Below are 14,697 nucleotides of genomic sequence, written 5' to 3'. Positions count from 1 at the left end.
CAAAGTGAATTTCTTTTGTAACCATTCAGTCTTTTCCAGAATAAACTCCTGGTGAATAATACTCTAGGAATGAAAAAAATTCTAATGTAACTTTTTCTTTGTTTCTTTCTATAGGACATATCTTTGATTAGGGAGATGATGATGATTCCATTCAAATGACTGATCATACAGAAAATACCACATCTTGTGTCCTGTGACTATTTTGTTTCAGCTAAAGTGATTAGGTCTGATACTGTAGTTCACGTTTTCTATTCTGGAGATAAGGTTATTGGAACCATGTGTAGACAAATATGATGAAACTTATACTGTCACAATTTCTAACAGATATTTCCACTTTTAATGCTATTTCTTTGACAGCTTTTTGTCTGTTGCAGCAAATGACATTCTGAACACTTAGAATGTTTTTTCACGGTTGAGGGATGCTTGCTATGTGGATCATTGCTAACAGTAGCACAACCTTTACAGAATCACTTATGCCAATAAGACATTTGTGATTTCTTTATTGCAGCATTATTGTAAGCTTTCTGAAATGTTTAATATTTTTGAGGATGCTTTCTGAAGCAAAACAGAAAATTGTCTAAGTGATAGTTACCAGTAACAATTATTATTGTGAAACAAAGAGGGATGGTTTTTATAATAATATAAACGCAAAAATAATGTGGTTGAGATTATAGGATGATCTCAATTATTCTATAACCACTTACTATTGAGACCTTGTGGATAATTATTGCTTTTAGAAATATGTTTTATTTAATACATACAGTAATACCTCGACTTACACGAACCCGGAGTTATGCGATTTTCAAATCTCATCGATTTGTCTTTTGTTTGAGCGCCACACAACTCTTGATTACTCACTCCCCCCAATACTATTGTTCAGCTTACATGTTCGGACGTGTCGCGTGGAATTGACACATAGCTACAATTTATTTTTGTGTTTGTTATATCTAGGGAGACTCGAGAAACTCTATGTGGTGATTTCTTGTAACCGTGAATGAATCAAAAGACGAGATAAGATTAACAAGAACATTTATTAGCTTACATACATCCGAGTTGGATTTTACACAAATTGGAAAATTATACCCGACTTATGCGAATTTGACTTACGTGGTTATCGCTTGGTCCCGCCTATTGTGTAAGTTTGAGGTATTACTGTACTTTTTTACAATATGCAATTTGGCCAATTACTAATATGGCTCTGTTAGAAGTATAGTGCTCTGCTATTATGGTTAATTAATTGTAGTAAATCTGTAAAATTATGTAAAACACGTCTGTTTATTAAAGAAAATTGTATCAGATTTTTTTTTGTTAAGCATAATGTTCTGTGGTGTGTTCCATGTCACATTTATGGGGTCACAGTGGTTGTAGCTGGAGATTGGCTAAGAAGAGGATTCATGTGATTGGACAAGTTCCCAGATGGTATGAGATATAAAGGTGTGTGTCCACTTGGTTGAGCACCTTTTTCTTTGGATTCTTCGGATTGGAATGGACTCTCGAGCACCCATCTGAACTAAAGGTGAGATAAGGTCATAGTGATGATATAACAGGAGTGATAAGATGTTGGACTGTGTGCAAAGGACAATCCAAACCCATTGAATGAAATTTTATTCCTAATGCTGAATACTTTGTGTAAGAACTCATCTAGGAATCAGTTTTTACTCAGCGAGATGTTCCTTTTATCACTTTTGCGTTTATTTTCTTTGTTCACCAAACCAAGTGACGATCACGTGTTGGATAACAAAGAGCATCGAACTCTGATAAGAAACTGTACTAAAGAGAATGCTTAACCAGCCTGATATACCAACTTGTAAATAATTGTATATATTAGAAATAATCCTGTAACAGTAGTATTAGTGACTGACTAATACCTATGTAAGTAAAGGATAATATCGAGATGACTGTATAGCTGGTAAGAACTTAGTTGTGATTTGATTGTGTCAAATTGTTATTTTTTTTTTTGGTTCTTTTATTAATATAAAATATTTGTTCCATCAATATGTCTCTTTTAATTGTGAAGTCCTCAATTCATCACCCCACAAAAAGACTATATATATATTTCAATATATCTAAGTCACTACAGAAGTATCTTATTAAAACATGTTTCTAAAAGCAATAATTATCCACAAGGTCTCAATAATAAGTGGTTATTGAATAAACTGAGATCACCTCATAATATCAACCACACTATTTTTCTGTTTATATTAATTATTACAAAATTTTTTATTTGTGCACTGCTCAATGAGTGCCATTTTAAATTCCATTGATACTATATGTACTGTACTGTACATCACAGTAACAAACTATTCTTGCTGCTGTTGGAAACGAAATGACATGGTCACACATCACCTGATGTCATGGATATTTCCAAATTTTGATAATACAGCGTCCTGTTTATTCTTTCTATTTCATGCAGGATGTAATAATTCCAGAAAATTTTTGAAAGTGTCTTGTGTATTAGTTTTATATTATTAATGAACATCTTTATGGATGAAAATCATAATTTTTATCTGTTAGAGATGTTAAAATTTTTGGAAAGAAAGTACTTCTCTTAGTTTTATAAGTTGATATTTGTGCTTTTTGTGTGTTTTGTAAATTTTGTAAGCTGATTCACTACATTCAAAAGAGTTTAAGTGTTAGTAAAGTATGGTTTTCCAAAATGAATAATAATGTTTTAAATTATTGTAATTATGTTAATTATAATATAAGAAATATGCAATGTATACCAGTCAATACAGTAACTGTCTAAGTTTCATCTCCTGTTCCATCAAACATGTTGTTGTCTAATATCTCTAGAAGTGCCATAAATGAAATGGCAACTTCATGACAGAGAAGATATTTTGACATACTGTAGTGAGTGTAGAAAGAATTTGAGTATTGGTTGGACATGTGCTATGTGACACAAAGTGTACATATCAAAAAATTGTAATCAGCAAATGTGAAACTTGAACAGTTTTCTAATGTTTTAATGTATATTACAACATTCTCAGATAATAATTAACATAATTACAATAATTTACAATAAATTATGTTAATTACAATAATTAACATAATTACAATAATTGGTGTCATTCTTTTTTGGAAGACCATGTATTTTTTTCTGTAGCATTAAAACTATGTAAAAAGAAACAAGAAATTATTTAAAGTGAAGTAAATATTAAAAAACTTGGCAGATGGTGTTTAATTTTTTAGAAAATACAAAAAATTTTTGCGAACTTCTTCACTTTACTTTCGTCTTTTGTGTCCATTGGCAATCCAGAACAAATTTATATGTGGAGATGACCTTTCATTAGAGTCTATGCCTCCTCAACAATATGCAAATGGGAACAAAGTTCCTGGAGATTAACCAAATTCACAATAAAATACATTAAATGAAGTAAATATTAAAAAACTAGGCAGACAGTGTTTAATTTTTGATCAAAGGCATAAGTTGACTTACCTACTGAACTTTGAGTCCAGTGCTCTTGCCAGTATGTCATTGATCATTGCAGTAGAGAACCTTTTGCATACATAGTCGAGGGTTCAACCATCCTCGTCACAAGTTTTTTAATATTTACTTCATTTAATGTATTTTATTGTGAATTTGGCTAATCTCCAGGAGATGCTTTTCCAGTTTTCATATTGCTGCAGGGCCATAGCCTCTATAAAAAGATCGTTTCCGCATATAAATTTGTTCTGGACTGCAAATGGACACAAAAGATGAAAGTAAAGTGAAGAAGTTCACAAAAATTTTTTGTATTTTTTTAACAAACAAAAAAAGCAATTATTTATTGTGCCATCATCACAATGCTGGGCTGCAATTTTTAATCATATTTTTAATTTATTTAATTTAAAATATATGCTTTCCACCTCAAATTAGTAGTGGCTTGTTCCTGTACATCATACTTTTCCTTTAACAATTGTGCTGGCCATCCATTTACTGCTTTCAGGGAAAGTTTTTAAATTGAACATTGAATAACATGACTTTTGGTTTGCATCAGAAGCTCATATATAGTTAATCGGGGCCTCCTGTCCCAAAGATTTCCATTTCTGGTCTTGTCTTCCATTTATCTAACTCTATTCTCAAGATTAAGGAAAGACAGACAGATGGACAACAGTGGGAATTTATAGATCTACAATTTTTTTAAATTGCAGTCAAATAAAGATTGTCTTTTTTTAAATGAAAAGAATAGCAATAAATTATAATAATTATAACATTCATTAATTTAACATGATTTTTATTAATTCTTATCTTTGTTTATAGAGATTTTCTATAGATAATCAGAAATTTATAGAAAGAGTTTATGATTGGGAGTCAAATTGTTATTTTTTTTTTTGGTTCTTTTATTAATATAAAATATTTGTTCCATCAATATGTCTCTTTTAATTGTGAAGTCCTCAATTCATCACCCCACAAAAAGACTATATATATATTTCAATATATCTAAGTCACTACAGAAGTATCTTATTAAAACATGTTTCTAAAAGCAATAATTATCCACAAGGTCTCAATAATAAGTGGTTATTGAATAAACTGAGATCACCTCATAATATCAACCACACTATNCTATATACATCATATATATATATATATATATATTTATTATTATTTATTTATATCAGTGTTATTAAAACTATTTCTTTGATTCTAAGACATACCATAATTTTGAAATAAAACTTAAAAATTTTTTTAATGGAGAGAAAATTTTTTAAATAATCAATTATATTAAGTTTTGTTTAATAACAGCAAGTTAGAAAACAAAACGAGTACCACAAAATAGGTTATTTTTGTCATTTTTATACATATTGTATTTCCACACATATGAGCATGCTTTTATAGAGGACCTCATATAACAAACTCTAAGTAATTTGCCTCTGCTCTGCCAAGTGACACTACAGAGTACAAAGAGACTATGTTTTAATCATAGGCTTGGTCTGATACCCAGTAGCAGTCAGCTAATGGGTGTCTAGGACTTTTTTAAGTCGAACCTGACAAAAACGCTCGGGCTCTGGCTCTGGTTCCAGGGTAACCCAAGAGGGGACCACCAACCTTCATTGCCTTCTTGCCTTCCCCATTCTCAAGTCCAACCCTCTTACATGGACATACATTTTGGTGCAGCCTGTTCTGCACATAGAGCTCTCTACCAAAGAGAGACCATCTCTTAGTAACGGTTAGCAGGGTCCGGGGTCGACTCGGAAAGTCGGACGTGTTGGTATGCTTGGTTCTGCACTCCGTTTTCAGTTCGCGGTAACTTCAGAATTTTTGTGTAGATTGCTGAAATTTAGATACCGTTGGACAGGGCATTAAGAAAGGACTCTGTAAGTGTAAACAATTTCATTTTTCGTTCGGTACATTTTGTGTTATGGGCGTCAGCACTTTGTGTATTGTTCGGGCCTATAGGGCTTTATACGAGCCATCCGTTATTATTTTTGTCGTTTTCCGACGTCTTTTGTTGTTCCTTTTGTCGTGTAAAAATTTTGTTAAGTTATCTTTAACGGTTTTCGAGATAATTTTACTTAAAGTTTTTACCGTTAACAAAGAGCTGCTCTGCGCCACGTGGTACTGTTGTTAGCCGTTCAGCATCGGGCTTGCGTGGTCACGTGTCTTGTTTTTCGGTGTATTTACTATTGTCGGGTTAACTTTGTTCTTATTATTTGTGCTCCTATCATGGATGAACCAGAAAAGAGCCTTCTCAAACTTATTAACTCCAGTTTGGAAGAGATTATGGCGGCCATCCCGGCCAAGTCCCATGGTTCGGTTACCACCAAGAAAAGGAAAGCAGTGAGACAAGCGGCCATGGACATGCACGCCGCTGCCAACAAGCTGTTTGGGATGGTGTTGGCCCTGCGTTCAAGTGGGGCCAAACCCTATGCGAGCTATGCGGAGGTCGTGTGTGGTGGGCGGTCTGGTGGCAGCCAAACTACCAACTTAATCACAGACTTAGTGTCCTCCAACGCCTCGGAAAAGGGGTTCCAGGAGTTAATTATCGAGCCCGTTGAAACAGCTGACGGGATGAAACTCCAACCAGAGGAAGTGATGGAAACTATCACCGAGAAAATTGACCCTACAGGTCTGAATATAGGCATACGTAGTGTCCACTCTCTTTATAGTGGAAGTCTAAAGTTTCGTGTAAAAACGGAGCAAGACGTTGAAAACTTAAAGAACGCTATAGAGGAGCTACCAGAGATGAATGACAAGGTAAAAATTACAAAACCAAAGAAAAGGAACCCCAAACTAATCCTGTTAAATGTTCCCAATACCGAAGGAAAAGACGAATTACTTCATAAACTTTATGAGCAAAATAAAGAGATAAGAGGGAAATTTAGTAGTGAAACTTTCAAGCAAGGCTGTGACATATCTCACGCCATTCCCTCAAAGAAGAGAAAAGACCATCGTCACATAATAGTGGCAGTGGTCCCAGCAATAAGGAATACTCTAATACCCCTAAAACAACTGAGCTATGAGTGGGGACACCTGGTAGTTGATGACTACATCCCCATCGTCAGGTGCTTCAAATGCACTGGTTTTGGTCACATTGCCAAATTCTGTGACCAGAGTGAAAAATGCAGTCAGTGCACTAAGAGGCACAATTACAAAGACTGCACTAAACGACATGAAGAACCAAAGTGTATAAACTGCTATAAAGCCAATAAGAGACAACCAGAAGACTTTAAATATCGGACTGATCACAACGCTTTCTCTACAAACTGTCCCCTACTAAAAAATTACAAACGTCTTTTAGTTAGACAGACGCTGTACGAATAATGCTTCTGTCCCTCCCTTTCCTTGCTGCTGATCATATCATATTCACTACCAGTCAAGACTTCAACATTCTCCAAATAAATGCGCAAAGAAGTCGAGCGGCCTCTTCTCTAGTTATTAAAACTGCTAACGACTTAGATGTGGACCTCATACTAATTCAAGAGCCATACACCATTGGGAACCAGATCACTCGATTTGGGCAATGGAGAACATTATACAAACAGGAAGGGAAAGATAGGCCAAAATGTGGGGTAATAGTTAGGAACAGAGGCATCGGGGCTGCCCTAATCCCGGACCTCAGCTCGACTCGTATCACAACAGTAGCCCTCTTAAACGAGCCTCTGGAATATGTCATCTGTGTTTACTTTTCCCCATACGATGGGGACGAAGACTGTCTGCAAGAATTGGATAGAGTGGCTAGGGCCCTTAGGGGAAAAAACTTTATTATAGCAGGTGACATTAATGCAAAATCTCCTCTCTGGTATCATGAGGAGGAGGATGCCAGAGGTAGGATGGTAGAAGACCTCATGAATGAGTACGACCTCTTTTCTGCCAACACTTCCACTATCCCAACCTTCTTTACAGACCGTGCTAAGGGTTGGCCCGACGTTTGTCTGGCCCCCACTAGCATTGGTGGCCTATTTAACTTATGTGAAACACTACTGACAACATCCGCCAGCGACCACAGATATATCCTCTCGGCTATTCAGAAATCAGGCCATCCTCATAGTAACAACATGGAAAGTCAATACAGACGCAAAATAAACTGGGAGTATTATCGTCAATCCTTTGCTCAAAACTGGAGAAACCACACCTTCTCTCCCCTTACTGATATCCAAGCTATAGATAAATACGTCACCCACATCACTACATCTATGCAAACAGCGGTAACGCTGGCCTCTAAAGACACTACTAGAAGACCTTGCCGCACCCACTGGTGGACAGACTCCCTTGACAACGAGAAGAGAAGGATCAGAAAGCTACGACGGAAATGGACTAAAGCCCATAACAGCGTGAGGGCCGAACAACTCAGGGAAGAGTATAAGGAAGCCCTGAGGATATATAAAAACAACATCAACAAAGCCAGAACAATGGCGTGGAGAAACTTCTGCAGTAAGCACACCAGCAACCCGTGGGGGGATCCCTTCAAGGTTGCCTTTAATAAATACGGGAAGGCGGCCATTCCCCACATCACTACGAACGAGGACTCAAACAACAATAATTATAACATCCAAGACAATATTAAGAAACTCTTAGAGTTCCACTTCCCTGATGATAACCCCAATGAAGATAAGCAACACCACAAAGATATTCGTGCGGCAAATGACCTTCCTTATAGTGGCCCTGACGACAAGTGCTTCTCATTTCATGAGATAGGAAGGCCTATTTCGACCCTATATCAACAAAAAATCACCAGGGAGTGACAACATCACTGCGGAAATGGTAAAGCACGCCTACAAAGAGGTACCAATTGCCTTTGTGGTTCTCTTTAACGGGTGTCTCCTTACTGGTTATTTCCCTAGATGTTGGAAAACAGCTAACATCATCTTCATCCCTAAGACAAATAATCCGTCATCGACCAAAGATTACCGTCCCCTCAGCCTTCTACCAGTAATGGGGAAGGTCTTGGATGGCCTTCTTATTGACCGAATCAACTGGCACCTGGTTAAAAATAATCTAATGCACGAAAATCAGCACGGCTTCCGTCGGGGATGCTCAACTATCACCGCTATCCAAAGGGTAGTCAACTTTGTTGAGGATGCTTGGGATCAGGACCAGCATGCCCTTTTAATTGCCATTGATTTTCAAAAAGCTTTTGACCATCTCTGGTGGCCAAACATTCTAGAGAGGCTAAGGACTATAAATATCCCGACCAAAATTTATAATCTAATAAATAGTTATTTATCAGATAGAAAAGCTGGCTTTTTCTCAAATGGTCTGGACCTGGTTAAACAGGTTAATCGGGGATGCCCCCAAGGCTCCAGAAGTGGACCAGGGCTATGGAACCTGGTCTATGACGACCTTCTTTACTCCACCCATACCGGAGAGGATGCACAAGTCCAAGGGTTTGCTGATGATACCCTAATAATGTTAAGACACCGGAATTGTGCCACCCTCCAAAGAAAGGCTAATGATCTTCTAAAAACTGTATACAACTGGAGTGAGCAACATAAACTCCCCATAAATTTCTCCAAGTGTGAAGCACTTATTTGCACCAGAAGGTCATTGAGAAAACAACTTCAACGACCACTGAGTATCTACATCAATGGACAGAGAATAAAAATTAATTCACACTTAAAGTATCTTGGGGTCATTCTTGACCCTACCCTAAGCTGGGGCAAGCACATTGAACAGATCTGCCAAAAAGGGAAGCAGCAGGCTAACTGGCTGCACCATATTGCCAGAAACTCCTGGGGCATTAGCCCAAAAAATCGCACTCTGATTTATAAAGGTGCGGTGGAACCAGCTTTGCTGTATGCAGCCCAGATCTGGGGCAAGAGGGCCTCCATCGTCTACAACAAACGTCGGCTTTTATCAGTACAGAGGGGCTTTGCATTGCGCATCTGCAGGGCCTACCGGACTGCCCCTACGGACGCACTGTTAGTCCTGGCCAACCTGCTCCCCATTCACCTCAAGATTAAGTCCATTGTTTGGAAATGGAATATTCTAAACACTAATATGGAAAACCTCACGGACGATAAGTTGCAGAACCAAATTCGGCAAGGTGACTTCCCGCCGAACAGCCTTAGCCTCCTTAGTGACATAAGACTACACGGCATTGATAATTATATAACTGGCCTTGGGGCAATGCACCACCCTGCTCTCACTAACCAAATCAAGGTAGAAACCCTCGAAGAAGGCAAGGCTCAGTATAGATGGCATGTGTATACTGATGGCGCCAGGAACAATAATGGGACCGGAGCCGCTCTGGTAGTGTACGACACCTTGAACAACAAAGTCTTCCATGAGGAATACTTCAGGTTACACAGTCATTGCTCCAATAATCAGGCAGAGCTTCGGGCAATGGTCAGGGCCCTTGCCTTGATTACCAGGGGCATAAAGCATTACACTGGGGGTATAAAATTAATAACAGATAGCCGTTACGTAATCCAGACTATTAGAGGAAACAACAAAACGGTGGCAGATGGGATTAAAGCAAGGCACCTTGCCAACAATCTCAACAACTACAGCAACGTTACCCTTTGTTGGGTTCCCGGTCACCAAAACATCGAAGGAAATGAGCGGGCTGATTCCCTGGCCAAAAAGGCGGCTGGTTTGAAGCTAAATCCCACCTATGGACGTGTACCTATAACGCACATCAACACTTACATCCTCAAAAAATGCAAAGAGGCCTGGCAATCGGAATGGGAAGTCTCCACTACTGGCCGCACTACCTACCGCTTCCTACCCTCCATCCACAGACGCATCCTCCTGCATCATCTTCACCCCACCTTTGAGCTCTCCCAATGCCTCACAGGGCATGGGAACCTTCCGGCATATCTACACAGGTTCAAAAAACTTCCATCTCCTTACTGCCATTGTGACAACACTAGTATTGGGGATGTTTTCCACTATGTCTTTGACTGCCCGGACTTTGACCTCCAGCGTGGTCCTCTATGGATGCACTGCACCCTCAACGGCCAGCCATGGCCACCTCCAGCAGACTTTCTATGTGAGACTAAAGAAACCTTCACCGTGTTCAACAATTTTATAAACTCCTGCACCATCTTCCGTGGTTCCTCGCAGGGTTGCCCACCTACAGGCACTCCCCTGCCTGCCACCGGTCCATCTTAGGCTGGCCACCCATCCCCCCATCGGTTGGGCTCCACCTCTGTCTGCCATAGTCTGCGGGCCTAATCACTAGTTCGCAATTTCCTTCTAGCATCCAGCTATCATCTTCCGCAACTTGTCCAGCAGCAGTAACCTCTTCCAGCTTCCAGCAACCACAACTCACCGTGTTCGTCAACTACCCGCCAATAAGGACCATCTGACAGACTTTACAGCATCAACACCGCTTGCACAAGGCACCTCTGTATACTACCCAACTTTTTTGTAATACCCCACTTGAAATGTCTTTATTGTATAATTATACTTAGTACTGTACTCTTCCAAGCCAAATTGGCACCTTGTTTATATGTAAATGTTCCTTTATTTTCAATAAAAAAGTTACGTCCGTCCAGGAAATCCCAAACCCTTCCTTTCACCCTCTGCCTCTTCCACCCCCTCCCCCGCCTTTTTCCTCTTTCTCTCTAACCTACTTCTTCCCAACTTCCACCCTTTATCCTCACCTTTTCTAACTTTCCGGGCTAAGTCGAAAGACAGCCTGCTCATTCTATTCCTACTGAAGGGTTAGCAGGGTCCCCTCCTCTAGAAAAGGGTCCTGCCCAGTGTGTGTGTCCACTGAGCTTATAGATTGAAGAGACCTATTACTTTTCCCTTCAATTCCTTTAGTTTCTTTAAGTTTCCTTTACTAGCTGCTAGTGTTCTAAGTACTTGTTCAGAAAGGTTAGACCAGTCGTCTTGGTCAGCTACTCGGCAGAAGTCCTCAGTAAAAGGACAGTCAAGTACATAATGCTTCGCATCACTGCAAGGACACCCATAGGAGCAGCTACTATCTTGTCCGAATTTGGGCTTGAAATGGGGACACCTCCTGTGTCTGGTCAGTATTTGTGTCATAAGCCAATCACAACACATTGGAGCACCTCAGTGCAATGTGTTGTGCATGCCTCGCCCTCAGTACCCTACCTCTGATCTCCTGTACCAACTTGTACCCGTTGCTCAGGGCCTGAAGCAACAACTGGCTGTCTGAGTAAACTGTGACTAGCTCTGGACCCAGGTGTTGTAGGATTCACTAAGACGCCCCTTCCAGGGCCACCAGTTCCATTGGAACATGGACGCCTCCTCGTTCAGTCTGACTGTCAATTGAATTCTGTCAGAAAAGACACAGTTTGCAACACCTATTAAGCTATTGTCTTTAGAGCCATTGGTATATATTTCAACACTGTTGTCTGTTGGTTCACCGACATCCCAGTCTAGTCCTATCCTATGGGCAGGATGGACTCTTAGTATATCTGTCTGATGTCTAAGTCTGACTGGGTACATCTGATTACAATGCTTAGCCTCTATATCTTCCACAGTTGTTCTGTAGAAGGCTGCTTCCTGGTTGACTACCAGAGGCAATGACAGCAGCCTGGCCAAGACTAGTGCTGCCTCTGTAGACACAGTTCTGTATGCTTTTGTTACCAGCAGGGCAGCGGGCCTCTGAATCTTAAGCAGCATCCTGCTCATTTTGATGTTGGCAGAATCCTTCCACCATACACCACAGGCATAGTAGATAACATGTTCTATGTTCATCTTATAGATAGCTTCGAATCGCTTCTCTGCTAAGACTATAGTCTTGCCTAGCTAGTCTTGATAGTGCCACTATTGTCCTTTCTCGAACACTCTTCAAATGGGGTGTCCAGCATAGCATCTGGTTGATGATAACACTGAGGTACTTTAACTCATTCACCCTTCGGATGGTGCTGCCCCGGATTCAGTTATTGGTTGGTGTGCCAATACTCTTGTCTGGGCCACTGTCAGGGCCTCTGATTTCTCAGGGCTGAAGGACAGCTTATGCAGCTCTCCCCAGCAAATGAGTTGTTCTATTCCTTCATTGCTGCAAATCTCCATATCATGTCTACTAACACCTGCAACTATTAGCAACAGATCATCTGCATAGGCCTGCAGCTGGACATTGTCCAGAAGGATGAGCCTCAGCACTCAATGCTGTGTCTGCGCTGTACGCAGACACAGCATTGAGGATGAGCGCAGCAGACACAGCATTGAAGGTTGAGCGCTGAGGCTCATCCTTCTGGGGAAGCATTGAGCGCTGAGCGCAGACTATAGCGTTGAGCACTGAGGCTCATCCTCTAGAATAGGGTCTGCAAGACCCTATGCATGATCCCTGGGGACAACCCCTTTGCAGTTTCCTTACAAACCTGGCACTTGGTGTATTTTTATGGAGGGAATTAAATCAGCATTATATTCTACAAAGTACTTAAAAAACTTTACTTGATTGCTTCTTTTTCTTTTTTTGGTTCAATGGAATTAAACATAAAAATTGCTATGTAGGACTTATCATATGGGAACAGGTTTTGATTAATAAAATAGGTATAAGTCCACAGATAATGTTTCAAGATTTACAAATAAACAGTGCTATATCCAAAGTATTTGACATTGGATTTTCTCTGATAGCACACACAGAGATATTCTATCCCAAAAAATCTACTCAGTAGGTCAAATGTTGATGCAGTTGTGACCAGCCAAAGCTCTTGGACATATTTCCTTACGTTGCACAAAAATCACTCTTAAGAGTTTTGGTAAATCTTAATACACTTTTAATTCATCATTGCAAAATTTTTATTTAAGGCATTGTTATCCAAAATGTTAATGCTGCATTGTAATGTAATCTTTAAGATATTTTGAAAATTAAAAAAAAAAAGAAAAAGAAAAGAGTTAGAATTGCACAAGCAGTGAAAAATGCATTTAAAGTTTAAAATAATCTTCTAAACCAAGAATACAATTTCGAATTAGTTATAATGTGTTAAATTTCACAATTCTTCTGATTAAATAACATAGCTATATTAAGTAACAACAGCTGTTAAAAATATGTAAAAATTTTCTGTTCAACGCACTATAACCTTTTCTTACTAATTATGGCATTCGAGAAATGTACAGAATTTGACATGCTGCTTACTCGAGCGATACCAGTGCTTGGAACACACCTCTCCCACGGGTGATAATGCCGACAAGGAACCTCACAGTTCGCCACGCCCGTCACATTTAACCGTAGAGTGGTGCATACACAGATAGCCAGCAAGCATTGGGTACAGATAGTGTACAGGAGATGTCCCACAATTTTCAATATCCTATGGAATGAAAAAGACCCTCCAGATCGCACCAGGCTTCCTGGTGTTTATTCCATCCCTCTGAAAGATAACAGGGGGACAAAGACTCATTATACATCGGTTCTACCAAGCATTCCCTAAGTACCCGTATGAGAGAACACAACATGCGGATATCCAACATGGGTGGTTCACCACTGCATTTGCTATGTATGCATCTGATCTGGATGTCGAGGCGCAGTTTGATAGAGCTACAGTCATTGTCAGCACACCTACCAGGACCACCTTAAATGGCTAGAATCCATAGCCATTTACAAAGCTGGCCAAGTAGCCACATGCGTCAACCAGAAGGAGGAGCTAAATCTATTGCTGGCCTGGCAGTCCCTGTTAGATGCTGACCTGTGGCTACTTCCACCAGCTCACGATCGCACATGTCAAGTAAAACTGACTTCGTCGAAATAACATTCAATCCCGTTGAATTTCACACGCTTCGTTCTGAAGCATTCCTAAGCTAGTTGACCTGAGGAAGAACTGTGAGATAGTTTGAAAATGTTTGTGCTGAAAATGCTGTATATTTCTTATATGCGTTATGTGTTGGTAACAGGTTCAGGGAAGAGAAGAAGTGTACAAAAGCAAAAAAATCTAACAAGTAAGAGCTGTAATATCGAGGATTCAGATGATAAAGAATGTACAATATTTACCAAATCATCCAAATCATTTACCCAAGCAACGCCGGGCTCATTTGCTAGTCTATATATATAAAAGTTATTTTATAGATTACTAGCAGACCCCACCATGCGTTGTTGTGGCTCAAAATGTATCTATTATAAATTTATAACACTTCCCCCGTGGGGGGAATTTTTCGAAAAATTTCTTCTTAGTGTACTTTCTATTGACGTACCCTATTAAAACGCAATCAAAAATGCAAAAACCCACATCTAAAATAGTATAAATAGAAGCAGAGTTCTTTACCGTAAGCCTTAATCCTACCCATCTCCCTTCAGTGGGGTTGAATTTCAACATGTATATTATATAAAAACACGTGCGTATTCGAATGCAGCGTTGTGTCAA

General features: G+C 39.5%; 2 protein-coding genes across 2 annotated transcripts in view; both read left to right on the top strand.

Annotated features, from left to right (window-relative positions):
* LOC111614236 (dynein beta chain, ciliary-like) overlaps positions 1 to 4,731 on the top strand; it is a 37,583-nt gene extending 32,852 nt beyond the window's left edge. The window contains exons 8-9 of the mRNA XM_023355617.1: positions 4,241 to 4,298; positions 4,724 to 4,731. Coding sequence (XP_023211385.1) covers positions 4,241 to 4,298; positions 4,724 to 4,731 — 66 coding nt within the window. The remainder of the gene's footprint in view (positions 1 to 4,240; positions 4,299 to 4,723) is intronic.
* A 3,448-nt stretch (positions 4,732 to 8,179) lies between these two features.
* LOC111614235 lies at positions 8,180 to 10,534 on the top strand. Its single transcript, XM_023355616.1, has one exon. It carries the CDS (start codon positions 8,180 to 8,182, stop codon positions 10,532 to 10,534), a length of 2,355 nt encoding a protein of 784 aa, XP_023211384.1.
* The last annotated feature ends 4,163 nt before the right edge of the window (positions 10,535 to 14,697 follow it).

Source organism: Centruroides sculpturatus, unplaced genomic scaffold, assembly GCF_000671375.1.
Source record: "Centruroides sculpturatus isolate CEXI.00-Female unplaced genomic scaffold, Cexi_2.0 scaffold2151, whole genome shotgun sequence".
Taxonomy (NCBI): Eukaryota; Metazoa; Arthropoda; class Arachnida; order Scorpiones; family Buthidae; genus Centruroides; species Centruroides sculpturatus.
Note: the sequence above shows the minus strand (reverse complement) of the source record. Positions and strands in the feature narration are given on the sequence as shown.

Coding starts and splice junctions, on each gene's coding strand:
- LOC111614235 (XM_023355616.1), top strand. CDS start 8,180: ATGGTAAAGCACGCCTACAAAGAGGTACCAATTGCCTTTGTGGTTCTC.